Source organism: Hypomesus transpacificus, chromosome 11 (genome assembly GCF_021917145.1).
Source record: "Hypomesus transpacificus isolate Combined female chromosome 11, fHypTra1, whole genome shotgun sequence".
NCBI lineage: Eukaryota > Metazoa > Chordata > Actinopteri > Osmeriformes > Osmeridae > Hypomesus > Hypomesus transpacificus.
In genome coordinates this window covers 12,410,404-12,426,636 of record NC_061070.1, presented here as the reverse complement: position 1 = coordinate 12,426,636, position 16,233 = coordinate 12,410,404, and the positions used below count along the sequence as shown (strand labels likewise).

Sequence of the window (16,233 nt, the reverse complement as noted above, 5' to 3'; positions counted from 1 at the left end):
TACAGGGGAGAGGGGTTTTTGATGCAATGAAATAAGAGCCCACCCCCCATTCACACACAAAGAGAAATGTCACCAATATTTCAAACTATTTTTGAGGGTGTTTCTCGCACCTGCCAGAGTAGCGACTAGCTGTCTGGTAGCTCCAACAAAGTCCGTTTGAACAGCAAATAAATGTTTCAAAATGTTATGTTCTGCATTGTGCTGTTGTTGTTACTGTTGTCTCTCACCATTTGTCTCTCTTTCTCTCCATCTCTTTTTCTTTTCTCTCACACCCCTCTCCTCCTCCGCCCACCCCCACCTCCCCCAACCCCCTCCCCCACACATGCTGCTTCGTGACGGGCTGTCTCATCATCATCAGGCTGCTATCAGTCAAACTTGGGTCTACGCAGTTGCGTCCTCATTCTTCTTTTTTTCTTCCCTCTCCCTTCTTTCTCCGCCTCCCCCCCCTCCCCCTTTACAGCATTTTTAACTGTTGTTGTTGTTACCCTGCTCTGCGTGCCCAGCCTCTGATATCAGGGGCCTCTTCATCCTCTCCTGTTTGGTCCCGGCAAGCTGTCTAAATGTGTAGTCAGAACCTCCAATGTAGCTCTGTCCTGCTTGCTATGCTAGCTCAGTGCATGTGTGTGGTGGTTGGTTGTAAGCATGAGGATACTCAGGTGGGTTGTGTCCCTGTAGACGTGCCCGTGACTCAAATACTTCCAGACTCCAATGTTGAGGTGGCGCCCCACACTTCCTTCTGGTTTGTTTGTCTTCTGTGTCTGTTTTCTTAGTCAGCTATTGGCTCGTTATGCACAGTGCCAATGCTCCAGGGATAACAACGGTGTTTTACGGTGCTGGCTTTGCGCAGTTCAGCTGTGACTGGGCATCGAAATGAAGGCATCCAGCTTTCTTTCTTTTTTTTTTTCTCGCTTGTCTAGCACATTTCACTTCTCCTCACCCATCTCTCCAGTAAAGCTGGAACCAGATGATTGCTCCATTATTGATGTGGCCAGCAATAAAGGAGGAAGAACGTTCTGGATCTCAGTCTTTCGCTCTCTTTCACTCTGTCCTCTTTCTTTCTCTCTCTTTTCCTCTTTCTATATTCCTCTTGTCTCTTCTCTGTTTCTCGTTTCATTTTGTCTTCAAATCCCCACAGACAGGATGCAGCTCTCATGCCTCCTATTCACCTAGTGTGATGTGGTGCTTGAGAGGCAGCCCTACTCTTCTCCCTCTCTTGCTTCCGAGAGAGGGGATTTTAATTATTCGATTTGTTTCAATCCTATCCATGCTAGTTACATTTACATTTATGCATTTAGCAGACGCTTTTATCCAAAGCGACTTCCAAGAGAGAGCTTTACGAAAGAGCATAGGTCACTGATCACAACAACGAGGTAGTCCCAAACATTGCAAGCAGCCAAAACATGAAGCATACATTGTGAAAAAACTAAACAAGTGCCAAAAGGGAAGACCCATAAGAGCATGCAGTTATACCAGTTACAAATTAAAACAACATGAACCACAAGAAAGTGCAGGACTGTACCTGTAGAAGAACAATCAATAGTAAAATATTTCACAGCGAGTACAAGACTTAACTTGGTTATAACTAACCTACAAGAGCAACAAGTCACTCAATAAGAGTCATTGTGATCCTGGAGGAAACTAACAACAGGTCTAGCCAAGCTAGTTAAGGGTTTAAGCAAGGCGAGCGATTGGGACCACTGACACCTGGCTTCTCGCTGCCTGGCGGTTTTCAGTTAAAACTGACGTTTCATGTTTAAACGCCACGATGGGCTCCATTAGTAACTCATAGGAGTGAGGGGATTTTTTGAAGTGTTGCTATACATGCGGTAGTAGTGATCATTTGCATAGTTCAGCAAAGGCGGCTGTGTAGACAGGCTGTCAGATTCCCGTCCCTAGTGGCTGGTGGGGCCCAGGGGATCTGTACAGGTCTGTTTCTGTCACATGTCTCACTGGAGTCTGTCATGAGCTGAGGGAGATGATAGTCTGTGGTGAATAGTGAATATTCATTCACTGATTTTATCACACACACACACACACCGCAGCATCTGGATCTACCCTGCGCTTTTAATTAGTTTGGTATTTCACCAGGTCTGAGGTTTGGGGATTATTTTCTTAGAGAGAGCGTTCTTTAGCCAAGAGGAAACCAACATTTGTTTTTCTTGTCTTTAGATATGGTTTTTCATCCGATTGAAACTTTGCAAGAGGTTCACGTAAATATTTTGTGGACTTGATGCCACCATTACTGAAATAAAACTCACTGAGCCTACTGAAGACCTGAGGTAAACCCTGTGGAGAAATGGCTTCACAAACCATTCTCAATTTCCTGGTCCTTACATACGACATGCATTTGTTTTCATCTTCAAACAAGACTGCATACGAGAGAGAGAGAACCAGAGGGAGCAAGAAAGAGAAACCTCATCACGAGAGGGGTTTAGCAGACTGAGATCCAGAGACTTCTGAGCTTCTACTTTGTCACTTCATAATGCGCTATCGATCGGTTCATGTAGGACATTTCCTGCGCTTGTACTGTTTTAGTTTCTCTCTAACCACACTGCTGAGCGCAGCGGACAGCCGATAGCCAGCCGTAGCTTCAGCAGGCTCCCAGCCCCTGTGCTGTGTCAGCTGGGAGAGAGGATGAGGGAAGAGATGGGCTTTAGCTCCAATCAATGAGGAAATGACTCCCACTGCACTTACTTAAACATGGGAGAGCTTTAGCCTCCGCCGGCCAATGTACTATCACACAGGCTGGGGGTCAACCTACTCTGAACGTAGCCCCTGCTCCAGATTCAGCCGACTGGTTGTCTAAATGTTTTAGCCTTGTTCATTCAATTTCACTCAGTTCAACAGCCAGGCTTCGTTTGAACTTGACCTGATCTCTAATGCTGTGTTTTCTCGCCCTCCTCTTCAGCTACGGAAAGTGGAGAGGGACAAGAAGACCATGGACCAGGAAATAGTCGAGCTCACCAATAAACTCCTGGATGCTAAGAACACCATAGACAAGCTGGAGGAGCTCAATGTGGGTGTAATTCCAGGGTGTCTAAATTAAGACCCTTGAGTCAGTGAATTTACGTAGACTATTTGAACAGCTGTGTCTAAGTATGTGTGTGGCCTGTGCCAAGTTTGAATCCAAGGTAACACTTATAAGGATGATGACAAGGTTATAGGGAAATGAGAGATTACTCATTTCAAGTGCACTGGATTTACACTTAATAATCAGGGTTAGTTATTAAAGGTGAGTACATGAATATGTTGGAGTACTTGCTTTGTTCTCCCAATGTTAGTTTTTTTATCTGGGGTAAGCGTTTTAAATGAATATTCTAAACTCACTTTTTGTCATTTTGACAAAAAGTGCATTAAAAGGTGACAGACAACCCTAGTATTTGTGACGTCATTTTTGATTACATATTCCTGTAGCTTTTTTGTTCAAGTGACTAAGTATTCTGTCTGATTGCACTTCTATTTAACACCTGTTTCCCTTTCTCTCCCTCTTTCCCCCCCCTACCTACCTACCTACCTGCCTTCCTTCCTTCCTTCCTTCCTCCCTCCGTTCTCTCTATCTCTCTATCTCTCTCTATATCTTTATCTATTTATATGTCTCTCTATATCGCTCTCCTTATATATATATATATATATATATATATCTATATCTCTCTCTATTTCTCTCATAGGAACGCTACCGTCAAGATTGCAATTTGGCTGTACAGCTGCTAAAGTGCAATAAATCCCATTTCAGGAACCACAAGTTTGCGGACGTAAGTATAACTCTGCTCCTGCCTATTGCTGAAGAGGGGGGATGGATATCGAAGCTCCCATCAAAAATAAGGCTCCCTTCTGAGGGTGGCACCTTTTGGAGCTTGAATGCTTTTTGCAATCCACAGTGACACTCCTGGACGATGGGGAGAGAAAGAGAGAGAGACAGAGAGAGAGAGAGAGAGAGAGAGGGGGCGGTCGTCCGGGTGACTTTTTGAAAGGCCATGGAGCGCTCCGCTTTTCTTTCCCGACTGGAGTCGGAGAGACAGCTAGGCCAAACGAGAAAAAAAGAGAATAGAAAGAGAGGATGAAAAGAGCAGGTTGAATGGAAGGCTTGGTGGGAAGGCTCGACGTCCGTGCATGAGTGCATGCACAGTGGCAGATTTGCCACTATGTTTTATGGAACCCTCAGAAGGACTATGCCATTCTGGGCCTGGTATTGACAACTTGCCAATCTTCATGCCCGTCTGGCCTTAAACCAGTGACCCCCCCCCGGTAATCAACCAATTACCTCAGTTTGAAAGAACTTGAAGCCTGTAAAATGATTGAATCTCAAAATGCTTGTTTGAATGCTGTCTATCTAAATCTATTAAGGTTCGTAATCCACCCCCTTAAGGCAACATTAAAACATTGAGCCATGTGCCATATGTTAATTACTTTATGTCATCACGTTTAAAGAAGCATCGCGCTGGCAATAAACAGATGTGTAATCACAGAATGTTTGAGTACTTAACTAGTGTCTGGATACACTGTACATAGTTATGCTGTAGGGCCCTTTAGATTACAAAAGGCCCGTCATAACACAGTTACCAAATTCTCTTATTGAGTGATGAATAAACAGATCCTAATGTGAGTGTTTACCAAGGTTTATGTTGTTATTGGTGGAGGCCATGCATTGTTCTCAAGGTGTCTTGTCCTAATCCTTGGCCATCTGACCAAATCGTCTTTTACATAAGTCTCAATGGTACCATGGCCATATTTTCTCCTAGTCTGTCCACCCTTTACAGTAGAAGACCCATGGGGACTAAGCGACCCGTTTTGGGTAACTTGTTGGAACACCACTGGGTCTTGACAGTCCATTCATCCAAATGGCTACTGTGCTTGCTCTACTCCCCCTGTCTCCTTCTGTTTGTTTGTGTGTGAGATGACAAGTTTGTCTTACCCCCCTGTGCCCAGGTCCCTTGGGGACTATTACAGGCAACAACGCTGCAGTTTGTCGCTGCCAAGGCCCTGAGTGACAGGAAGTTAGGCTATTTTTAGGGGGGGTGGTGGTGGTGGTGTATAATTGATCCGAGCTGAATAATCTCCCAGTCCACCCGCCATCATTCTGGACTGTGTGTGCCTTTAGTGAAACTCGGCATTCCTGCCTTCTCTGTTGTAATGGATAATCTACCACCAGTTTGTCCTCACTCACCCTGTTGTTCCATGGTTCACCTGCTCATTGAGCTCTCAGTGAAGTGGTTAAGGCTTAGGTGTGCCATTAGTAGATGGGTTCAAGGGACATTTTGTTACTGTAGGGATTTTAAACCTTGGTCACTTAGTGAAGTGCTTTTTCACATGCGCAAATGTAATCGATTTTTGCACGTACTGTATTGATATCGATAGATTTGACAAATTCGGGCAGACCTAAAATGATGCCGACCAGTGTCTGGAGTTTGGTGGATATAAAAATGTCTGTTGTGTGCTCAGAAATAAGAAGCCCAATTTGTAGCAGATCCCCAATTTCAGACACAAAGGTGGGTTTGCATGTTCAATGCCAGACATTAGGAAAACAATTGTGAAAATCAAAACACTGGGCGACATGGACCTTCATTTTCCCCTCTTGAAAACGGCTGTGGAAGAGAGAAACAAGAAAAAGAGAGCAGAGAGAGAGCGCAGAGAGAGAGAGCGCAGAGAGAGAGAGACAGCAGAGAGAGAGAGAGAGCAGATAGAGAGAGAGCGCAGAGAGAGAGAGCTCAGAGAGAGAGAGACAGCAGAGAGAGAGAGAGAGAGCAGATAGAGAGAGAGCAGATAGAGAGAGAGCGCAGAGAGAGAGAGCGCAGAGAGAGAGAGACAGCAGAGAGAGAGACAGCAGAGAGAGAGAGAGAGCAGATAGAGAGAGAGCGCAGAGAGAGAGAGACAGCAGAGAGAGAGAGCGCAGAGAGAGAGACAGCAGAGAGAGAGAGAGAGAGAGAGAGAGCAGAGCGAGAGAGAGAGGAAAGGAGACATGCCTCAGACTCAGACCAAAGCTCAGACCAAAGAGATACAAGTATAACCATGGTTACGAGACCCCCTGGGAATAAATGGCTGGCAGTATGGCTGGATAAGGGAGGCTGAGGCTGTGCATCAGGCACACATGCAGGAAAACACACACAGGAGAACACACACAGGAGAACACGCAGGAAAACACACAGGAGAACACACGTAGAAGTACACAGCATGGCAGGACAGGCAGGTGTCCAGACGAGTCTGTGCAGGGAAGGGGTCCGGAGACGCGCTGGTGTATACAAATGTCGCCACGGTGATCTTGTGAGGCGGGAGCCATCTGTGGGAGATTTGATGGAGTCTGGAGATTGCCTCGGGAAACACAAGGCAATTATCCAGCATAGCAGGAGTCTTCCATCCCTGGAGCCAGTCCATAGGACGCTCTAATCACTGAAGTGTAGTGGCACCGCCAGCACCAATTCCCACTGCTGCACATGGGATTGTTCTATGACAAAGCTCTGTGCTTTTGTCTCCAGGACATTATACCAAGTACAGTATATATCCAGTTGAGCCCATCTGTCCCTTCATTGTTACATTTATGCTAATTGGGTGAAATTGCACGGAGGCTGCAGTTTCCACAATAGCATGGAAATGACCGTGACCGTGGCTGTGAATGGATCGGGGTAGATTTGCATTCCTGTGATTGTCTGTGGGTCCAACAATTGAGTCAGTGTTGAACAGAGGAGGACAAAGCTTCAGATCAGGGAAGAATGAGAGACACTCCGGCTCAGTCTGGAGATGTTCAAGGGAGAGTCGTGTGGAGCAGTGCTGTCGGTGTCCCCCCCCTCCTGCCGTGTGGGTACTAACCCCCCCCCCCCCCCCCCGCCGTGTGTACTAACCCCCCCTCCCCCCCCGCCGTGTGTACTAACCCCCCCTCTCCCCCCGCCGTGTGTGTACTTAGTCGTGGATGCAGAAAGCCGAGTCATGCTTGTCGGCAGCATGTGACGAGTTTAGCGCTCTAAGTTGTTCCGTGACGGGCAAATTGGATGGCAGATGTCGCTAGTATGCCACGCAAGGCCTGAATACTGTCCAGGAGGGCAGTGCGGGAGTCACCCTGGCACTCCCGCCCGTGGGTGCTGCCCTGGCATTGATCGTGCAGCAATGCACCGAGCAGGGCAGTAGTAGCGTCAGCGGCCAATTGTTCAGGAGATCGTTATTTCATCGGGCAGCAAGGGATGTGGGATTGCTTCTTGTCCATTTTCCACAAATCAATACATTCTCCCATCAGCTTGGCCTCCGCCCGACCTCAACCGATGGGGATGTCGCAGCGACACAGGAGAAGGGCCTCTTTTAGACGCCTGCCATTTTTCCCCTTCCTCTCTCTTCCTTTCTCTTTCTTTCTCGCCATACTTCAGTTGTCATCTCATTGGAGGTGAGCCTCTTTTTTTTTCTTCTTCTTCTTTCTCTCAACGTGGTGTGTTTCCCGCGCGCCGGATAAGGATGACATTCGGTGCCCCCAGACAGAAAAGGTAGCAAGGTGACAAGTGTCCCCATCACACAGCTGATTGAGGTGGAGAGAGTGTTCTTTCAGACTGGCCCTGGGAGATGGGACCCTTCTCTCCTCGTCCATTCTCATCTCCTATCAGTGGGGTGTCTGACCTGGCAGCCTCTATCTGTTAGTGACATGGGCTATTAGAGAAGAAGGGCTGTCCATGACAGGCACCTATTGGTCCTGGCTCCAGGGACACTCTGAACCCTCCCGTTACATGGACATCATTAACAAATGTGCAGGCTCAACATCAGTTGAATCAGGCGTATAGTGTGATTCGAGCCATATAGTCAGACTGACGGAAGCCCTAAATTTAGGAATAGGGAGAACCTGTGATGATTAGAAAAAGGTGTTAGAATAACCTGATAACGGTGGGAGAACACCCACTCCCTTTAAGAACCTGTTTGTTGTCCACTGGAGTGGAGCGCAGTGCCCCAGCATAGAGGGGATGAAGAGAGATGATGGAATTCTTCTCTGCTTGGTTATTAAGGGGAAGTTTGTTGTTATTGAGTCTGACATGATCATCTCAACACTCCCAGAGAGAGCTCTTTTAAGTGAATGTACGCGCTGTTAAAAAGCCTAGCGAGTCGAAGAAGATTTGTCATCGCCAGGCGAGACGCTCGTTTTTAAAGTCATCGCTCTTCGCGGGGAGAATACGGAAGACGGTGATGGGCGAGAGCTAATGTCGTTACTAAGTAACATGCTGTTCAAGTTCATCACTGACTTGAGTGTCTTGGCCTGTGAAAGCCTGTCATGCTTTGTCTTTGTGTGTGTGTGTGTGTCTGTCTCTAGCTGCCGTACGAGCTGCAGGACATGGTGAACAAGCACATGAAGAGCAACCTGCCTGAGAGGAGCCCGGGCCCCCAGGGAGCCCAGAGCCAGGACCCCGACTCCCTGAGCCTGACCCCAGCGGACGTGGTGCCCACCTCGGTCATTGCTCGCGTCCTGGAGAAGCCCGAGCCCCTGGTGCTGAACTCGGCCCAGTCCAGCAGCAGCGCCGGCAGACCGGTGGCGGAGGACGTGTTTGTGCACGTGGACATGACGGGCCCTCAGGCCGAGGGCGGCGGGGGAGGAGGAGGAGGAGGGGGGCGGGAGAACGGCTGCCCCGCCCACAGCCGAGGCCCCTCCCAGAGCGGCAGCGCCGGCAGCCAGAACCTCCTCCAGCAGAACGGCGTGTGCCGCAGCCAGAGCAGCCTGGACGGCCAATCGGGAGAAGAGGGGGCGGCGCCCTCCTTTGAAAAGCTCAACCCGTACCCTGCCCCTCCTCCACCCCACCCGCTGTACCCGGGGCGCAAGGTCATCGAGTTCTCGTCCGACGACAAGGTGAAGATCCCTAAAAACAGCCCGCTGCCCAACTGCACCTACGCCACGCGGCAGGCCATCTCCCTCAGCCTGGTGCAGAACGATGAGGAGGCTGTGGAGCGCCTGCGCACCGTGCCCAACAGCCCCGCTGTGTCCGACAGCGGCTGGCGCTCCGGCGCCTCCTCCTCCTCCGGGGGCGGCGGAGGGCAGCGGGGAGAACGCGGGCCCACGCCCTCGCAGCCGGACATGGTGGAGCCCCTCTCCAGTCAGTCCAGCCCCTTCAGCAGTCCCCCGCAGCCTCCCAGCGCCTTCGCCAGCTCGGGTAGCTCGGAGGAGGACCTGATGGCCAACTGGCAGCGGATGTTCGTGGAAAAGATGGCGCCCGCCTCCGAGGGCACGCTGGTCAACCGCACGTCCTTCAGCAGCGAGACGGTCAAGGACCTCCAGAGGACCCGGACCGCCACGTCCACCGGCGGAGGGTCCGACCGCGGGGCGATGCGGGGGGCCTACTCGGATGGCGAGGAGGGCTCGTCGACGCGGAGCTGGACGGCCAGCCGGGAGTCCAGCCTGGACACGGACACCAGCAGCATGGCCGAGCTGCGCACCAGGAGAGGGCAGTATGGAGCCGACTTCTCCCAGGAGGAGAGCGAGCAGCTGCTGATGACCCTGGACCCGCTGGACCCCCTGGACCCGCTGGACCACGAGGACGACGCCAGCGGCGACACGGCCATCACCATGGGCGGCGCCAGCCCGGCAGAGAGCAAGAGGAAAGAGTTTGCGGGGGAAACGCGCTCGGCGGGTAGCTCAGCCGAGGAGAGGGACATCGTGCCTCAGGACTTTCCCGTGCTTGCCCCTCGGGTCGCAGCCGGCCTGGAGGACTACTCCGACCCCCTGCCTCTCGCCGCCAACGCCCACGCCTCCGGAAGACCCCTGAAGAGCCCCAAGAGGATGGGGGTGCACCACCTCCACCGCAAGGACAGCTTGACCAGAGCCCAGGAGCATGGCAACCTGCTAGACTGACACAGCAAGGGAACTCCCTTCTGTCATCTCCAGTGGTGATGGACTCCGCTCCACCTTTCACTATGGATGTCTTAAGATGATTGGACCAGCGTAACTATATGCAGTCCTGGAGCCTCTTTGTGCTGCTGTATCTGACTGGCTGGGTCAGGAAAAAGAACCTCCGGACTTCTAGAGTCTCTGTGCTGACACTGTCCAGGAACTTGCTCTATTACCTGGTCTGTCTGGATGTAAGTCCTGGCTCCAAGTTTGACATTGTTCAAAGAGTTGTTTACCTCTCTTAACCGTGTGAGCTGTGACGTGAAACAGTCTGTAGTAACCGATTAGAACTTCCAAGGCCCTCCGGAGCTATGAAGTCACTGAATGAAAGGTCGTTCCTTTACACTCCCGCTCTACCCCGCTGCAGACGGTTTCACAACAGAGGTGGGGACTGCAGGATATAGCCATACCTTGTTGTTTTCTTTGTGTGTGTGTGTTTAAACGCCCAGCCAGTATCTCTCTTATGGAAATGACTGATAGAGCTGCATTGTTTAAACTCAGTGCTTGGAGACAGTGGTTAGTGCCGAACCTGGAGAAAAAAACTGAATAGATGGTGTTTCTTTCGTTGCTTTTTATGTTTATTCTTTGGCCTACTCCTCCCTCCCCCCCCCCCCCCCCCATCACTTCCGACAAGTAATATGGAATACAGGCATCTAAAATCACATCTGAGAGTGGCAAGCACTCAAGTCCCCACCGCCCTTCACACACACACAGACCCCCCCCCCCCCCCCCCCCCCCCCCCCCCCCCCCCCAGTGCCTATTCCTCTCTGTATGAGTGAGGAGCACTAGTCCCCTTTTGTGATCTCCGAAACATACAGGACAGTGTAACCTTCCTCTGAAGGTTACCAGTTAGTCCAGCAGCCTCCAGGCTCTCTACTGTGATTGTCATAAACACACTGACCAGGTTGTGGTCAATCAATCCACAGAATGTCACCATTGATATCCTGTCTAGTTTTGTCGAAATTGTATAAAATAACCATTGTAATGATGTTTGATTATTGTTTTCTTTCCTTAATTATATGTTTTCAAGTTGATTGTTTTAAAATGTTTTTGTTGAGAAGATAATTCTTTGTCATGGTAAACACAAATCTAGTAATTTATTTCGGACTGTCTTTAAAATGATTACGGAAAGAATGATAGCAATTCAGTTCAAGTAAAGCCCAGTATTCCGATTATAATAATGTGTGCGATCTCATTTCCGTATTGGTTGAAATGGGCCAGGAAATTCATATTGGCGTCTGAATTATGGTTAATTTCACTACTGGAGTGTTATTATGAATTTGGGTTTATGTATTTCCATTTGGCGAAAGAAACAAACACTTTGTTCACATGGCAACTGAATGCAAGATCTTAACCTGATGACAGTATTTTTGGAAGACACACTGCTTGCATAACACATAGTGAACTAATAGTGATTTGGACATGTTTTTGAAGTATTCACTGGGCTGAGCCCCAGAAAACTCCTGGAAGATGCCTTTCAACTCATTTTACACAACTCCTCTATGTAATGTGTCATTGTGAGCTAGCATGCTAACTGTAAATGTCATGTCTAAAACATCTGAGTATCTGAAAGTATGTATGATATGAGTGTGGTGGCAACCCCCCATCACCCTATTTCAAGCTATACTCTAAGATAGTATTTTGATAGGTGTAGACTTTTACACCGTCAAATTGAACTCATCGTAATCCAAGCAAACTCTATTATGTGACTCTTTGTCTCTGTTCAGCCAACTGTACAACAGTTTGAATGACATGTTCCCACATCTGTCATACTTTGAAACCAGTACCACATCTGTTCACAGACTTGCAAACTCAGTTTGAATGTAATCTGGAATGTAATCATGATTTATGCAACATTTAATTTAACTTTTGATTCCATTTCTTTCACACTACTGTACTTTACATCAAGAGATTATGTTTTTCTGACAGACAATTATTTGCTTGTGTTGTTTTGTAAAGTTTCCTTTTTGTCCCACATATTCAGTGGACCTAGCAGTCGTTTGTCATTGTTCCATTGTAATCTACCTAACATTGTTCATTCTGTATGGAGTGTCAGTTATCCATTCAGTTCTTCACTGATTCACTACGTAGCATTTACCAGTCATGCTTTACAGATCTAAAAGCCTGCAGCACATTTCAGTTTGCCGACATGGTCGTCATTTGGCCTTCCTTACTTGGGGTTGGTTGTGTAGTGTTATTCAGATCCAGTCCTGCTGTGCTATTGGCTTGGCTTCTGAGAGCAGGTGCCCTGCTGTGGTCTTCAGAATAGAGCTGTGCTAGCAGCTAGATATGTCACTCCAGCTCTCATGCAGACAGTGTTATTCAACTATGGTGTGTACACAGTGTCAGAGTGGTCAAAAGTGTAATATCATCATTTCAAGTGTATTTACGTGCAGGAACATGGACACCATCGTAGAACAATACCAATTAGTCTATTTTACCTCTCTTCACATAGAGAGTCTTAGCCACCAATTATAAATGAAACTTCTAAGAGTGAGGTACTTGACATATCAGCAAATTGGCAACATTAAGTAACGTAGCCACCCTCCTGATACTGGGGCCATGGTTAAGGGGGCTCCATTCCCTCCAGAGTACGATTCAGTCCCCAGACAGATGCTGGTACAGCGGTAAGCTTTCTGTTGCACTTCTCCCATTTGAATAATTCATAATTTTTTTTCCTCCAATGTGATGAAGGGACAGGTTGGTGAAACCAAGGCCTTTAGCCTCACAAATCTTCAAAATCAACCTCTGCCACCCTCTTGCTACCCTTAACTTCTCTCTCTTTTTTCCCCACTTTCAGAATGTTTGTATTGTTTTGTTCGTTATGTATAAATATTCCCTCGAAATCTCCCTTAATAGGAGCAGTGGAAACAGGCTTTGACTAAATAATTCATGTTTTATTACCCTCAGAAATAGGTTTCTAATACTTCAGAAAGAGTGAGGAGAGAGAATAGTCTGTCATGGTCCGGAATGTGGTAATGTACATTTTTAATATTTCATGGGCTCATCAGATGTGCTGTAGACAAGGTTTCGTGCAAATAAAAAAAGAAAATGGGAGGGGTGGTGAAAAGACAACGGGGGGGAAGATTCAGGTCCCACTAATGTACTCTGCGTTTAAATATAGGCCCTTACATCTGGTCTCCTGCAACTTTAATGACTCCTCTTTCATGAATATAATTGAACACATCACAGTGTGACATGGCCCTTCTTTGATCCAAGGTCACCTTACTAGGATGCTTCACACCAGCAGAGAGGAATTTGGTCTGGGGATTTTGTTTTATTTTGATGTCAGTCTTTCAGATGTGTAGAAATAAACACAATGTTTATGATCATCTCTCTGTGACCCTTTAGTCGGGGGCAGAAGTGCTGTTTCACAAAACTGTGTATTCTGAGAATGATGAAAGCACACATGATACATGCACTCTGAGGATTGGATTTATGTTCAAGATCTGTAGATGCAGAATAACAACTGTAGAATTGATTAAATAACTGTTGACACATTTAGAAACAGCATCCTCATACACCAGATATGCACTGATCATGTGCTTCTGATGCCAACAGCTATACTAGTATGTCACATGTACTTTCAAAGGCCCATTGATGAGCTCTGACATACAAGAACAACCGTTTAAGGATTTCTGTTCAAATAAAAAAGCTAGGTCCTGCCCCACAAGGAAATATATATTTAAGTGACTCTCATCATGGCATCCATTGCTTTAAATCATCCAGTCTTAAACACCATGTTGTTTTGTAGTGTTTGAAATGAATGCTCTCAGCAACATGTTTCTTTCAGCACTTTAATGTGTGTCCACGGTGCAGTTTCCTGTCAATGAAATAATGTTATTTTTCATTAGGAATGGAATGGGGAAGTTGGTATTTAAATTGGACACTTGATTCTATGGAACACTTTACTATGGGATGTTTTTAGTTTTGAGGTCCCTCAAGTCAAGTTCCCAGGAGCAGTGACTATTGACTCACTTTACCCTTAATTTGTCACAGGGCTCACAGTCTGTTTACCAGTCTTGCATGGAGTGACAGTTTGATTATTCTCTCATACTGAGATGTGTGAACACTGTTATTTTCTTTGGTTGCATATTCATTTCACCCCTGATGCAGTATCACTTATTTCATGGCTTTGTAGATTTCCATTGATTTTGATGTAAGCAGGTAAGTTTCCATGGTCATGTAGCTGTACCATGTGATTTTATTTCTTTACTGTTATAAAAACATAAAACAAAAAAAACAACAACAAAAAAACATTCTAAAAGAAAAAATCTAGAAAAGACTGTTAAACCAGTACTAATTTTATTTTCTGAATTTGTAACTGATGTATATTTTAAAGAAAATAAAATATTTTAAACTTTGCAGTTTGTTTACATGGGGTCTGCTGAATGTTCCCAATTGAGTTATTTATTTTCAGGGAACATTCAGTAATTGTTTATTTAAATTTTACATCCAGCATTCAGTGCCCTATATGACTAGAGCACTAGCCTTACCCAAGTCAGCCCCCTATAGGTGAGAGGACTGGCACTGAGGGCCTGTGTTAATTAAGGAGCTCTTATAACTAATTGGAACTTATAGATTTTTATAATAATGGTGACCTAAATTAGCTCCAATTAGTAAAGTGTTTTGCTCTCGTCATTAATGTGTGAATAACATGAGTCATGTTCAAGTAAAAGCATTCTTAGAAAATAATAAATGGAAAATGCACGTCGCGCATGCTAAAATAGATTCATAAAGCCTTGTCATAGGAAATTAATTCCTTTCGCTGATCAAGAACCATTAACGAATTGAGATCTTGTTGCATTTCAAATTGGATTCCACTTCCTGAAATTATGCCTGCATTGTCTTGGAGACTAAGGAGATGGCGATAAAGGTAGTTGTTATTGAATTAAGGGTCCATTTTAGAGATGAGAGATTTCCCACTGAGTCAAGAGTGGCATCAGATTGCAAAGCAGACATTCTGTAATCTCTGGCAGCTTTCTTCTGAGGCAGAACCAAGCAGTGAACCAGCAGGCCTCCCCAGAGGCTCTCCTGGCCACTGAATAGTATTAGCATTAATGGCATGTACAAATATGTCGTTTTAAGAATTTAAGAGTCTTATTAGTTGTCAGTTTGGTGAAGGTGTAATGACAGTCATGATCTAATCATTAGCTGTTTATAAGAGTATTCTGTTGATGTAGTGACAAACCACATGCAGTGTTTAGTACTCTTCCCTTGATGACTTTCATAACGCCAGGTGCACAGTCGAAGCACAGGCATCTGTCCAGCGAGGTAGGTTCAAGTGTAACAAGATCAGATCCTTTACAAAGGTTGGACATGTTACACGGAAAAAACGGCCTGCTGTTTACCCAAGTCCCATAGCAACTTGGGAGATTGATCCTAGATGTCAATAAATTATTGATCTTTCAGTCATCAAGATGAGCTGGCAGCTCCTGATCCTGGGAGACGGATCACCTTCGGCCGGTGATGTTGATATATACATATCATATATCCAGTGTGTTTTATCATAATGCCCCCTAACCAACTGAAGGCTGTCTCATAGGATTACTCAGTAGTACATTTAGTCATTTAGTAGTAGATCACTGATGTGCATGACCATGCCATATGAAAGTGACTACCCAACAAACTGACTGTGACATGGAAAGAGATGGGAGAGATTAGAGTGCTCTTACTATACATAGGACATCTGTTGGTCTGTGGTGTGCATCGCACAGAATGACCTCAGACCTCTTTATCTGTGTCCTAGTTAGCCGTGTAGAGATTCCCGATCCTTGTCAGCCATGATAGAATGACCTTGGTTGTTTTGTACTCTATATCCACAGTATGACAATGGGAGTGGAATGATTTGTTAGGGAACTTTGCACCAAGGTTACAGAGAATCCAGAGCTCAATGGCGTAATGTTGTGTAGCTAATGACCGGAGTTAAATATGTATGGAACACATAAAATCTCAAACAATGGGATTTGGAGGAATAAAAGCTTTCCCCAATAGTATGCAGGACAATCAGCTTTGGCATAGAGGCTCCACTGACTTGTGTGTGCTAGACAGAGGAGAGAGTGAGTGAGTAGGGGGTGTATGGGATGAAAGGGGGATGAAACAGAGAACCACTGCATTGTCGTCATGATACTGCTGACTTGCTCAGTGCTCTGATGCTCGTTACGTTTCATTTATCTTCTTTCATAAGGACTGCTTATGCTGACTCCAAGCAGATTGGACATGATGTTCACAGTCTACATTTCGACATTTTGTATCAAAATGGAGAGCCAGTTAGGTCTGAAAACGAATGATGACCAATTAATATGCGAATTAGTAAACGATTTAAACAATCATTTTTAAGAATATGTAAACAGATTTATTTTTATATCAGATCACAACAATCCTGTATAGTC

At 46.3% G+C, this 16,233-nt stretch overlaps 1 protein-coding gene across 1 annotated transcript in view; it reads left to right on the top strand.

The window, feature by feature from the left end:
* tjap1 (tight junction associated protein 1 (peripheral)) overlaps positions 1 to 14,205 on the top strand; it is a 59,529-nt gene extending 45,324 nt beyond the window's left edge. The window contains exons 8-10 of the mRNA XM_047029995.1: positions 2,909 to 3,016; positions 3,669 to 3,752; positions 8,276 to 14,205. Of these exons, the coding sequence (XP_046885951.1) occupies positions 2,909 to 3,016; positions 3,669 to 3,752; positions 8,276 to 9,805 (1,722 nt within the window). The 3' untranslated portion in view covers positions 9,806 to 14,205. The remainder of the gene's footprint in view (positions 1 to 2,908; positions 3,017 to 3,668; positions 3,753 to 8,275) is intronic.
* Positions 14,206 to 16,233: the final 2,028 nt, after the last annotated feature.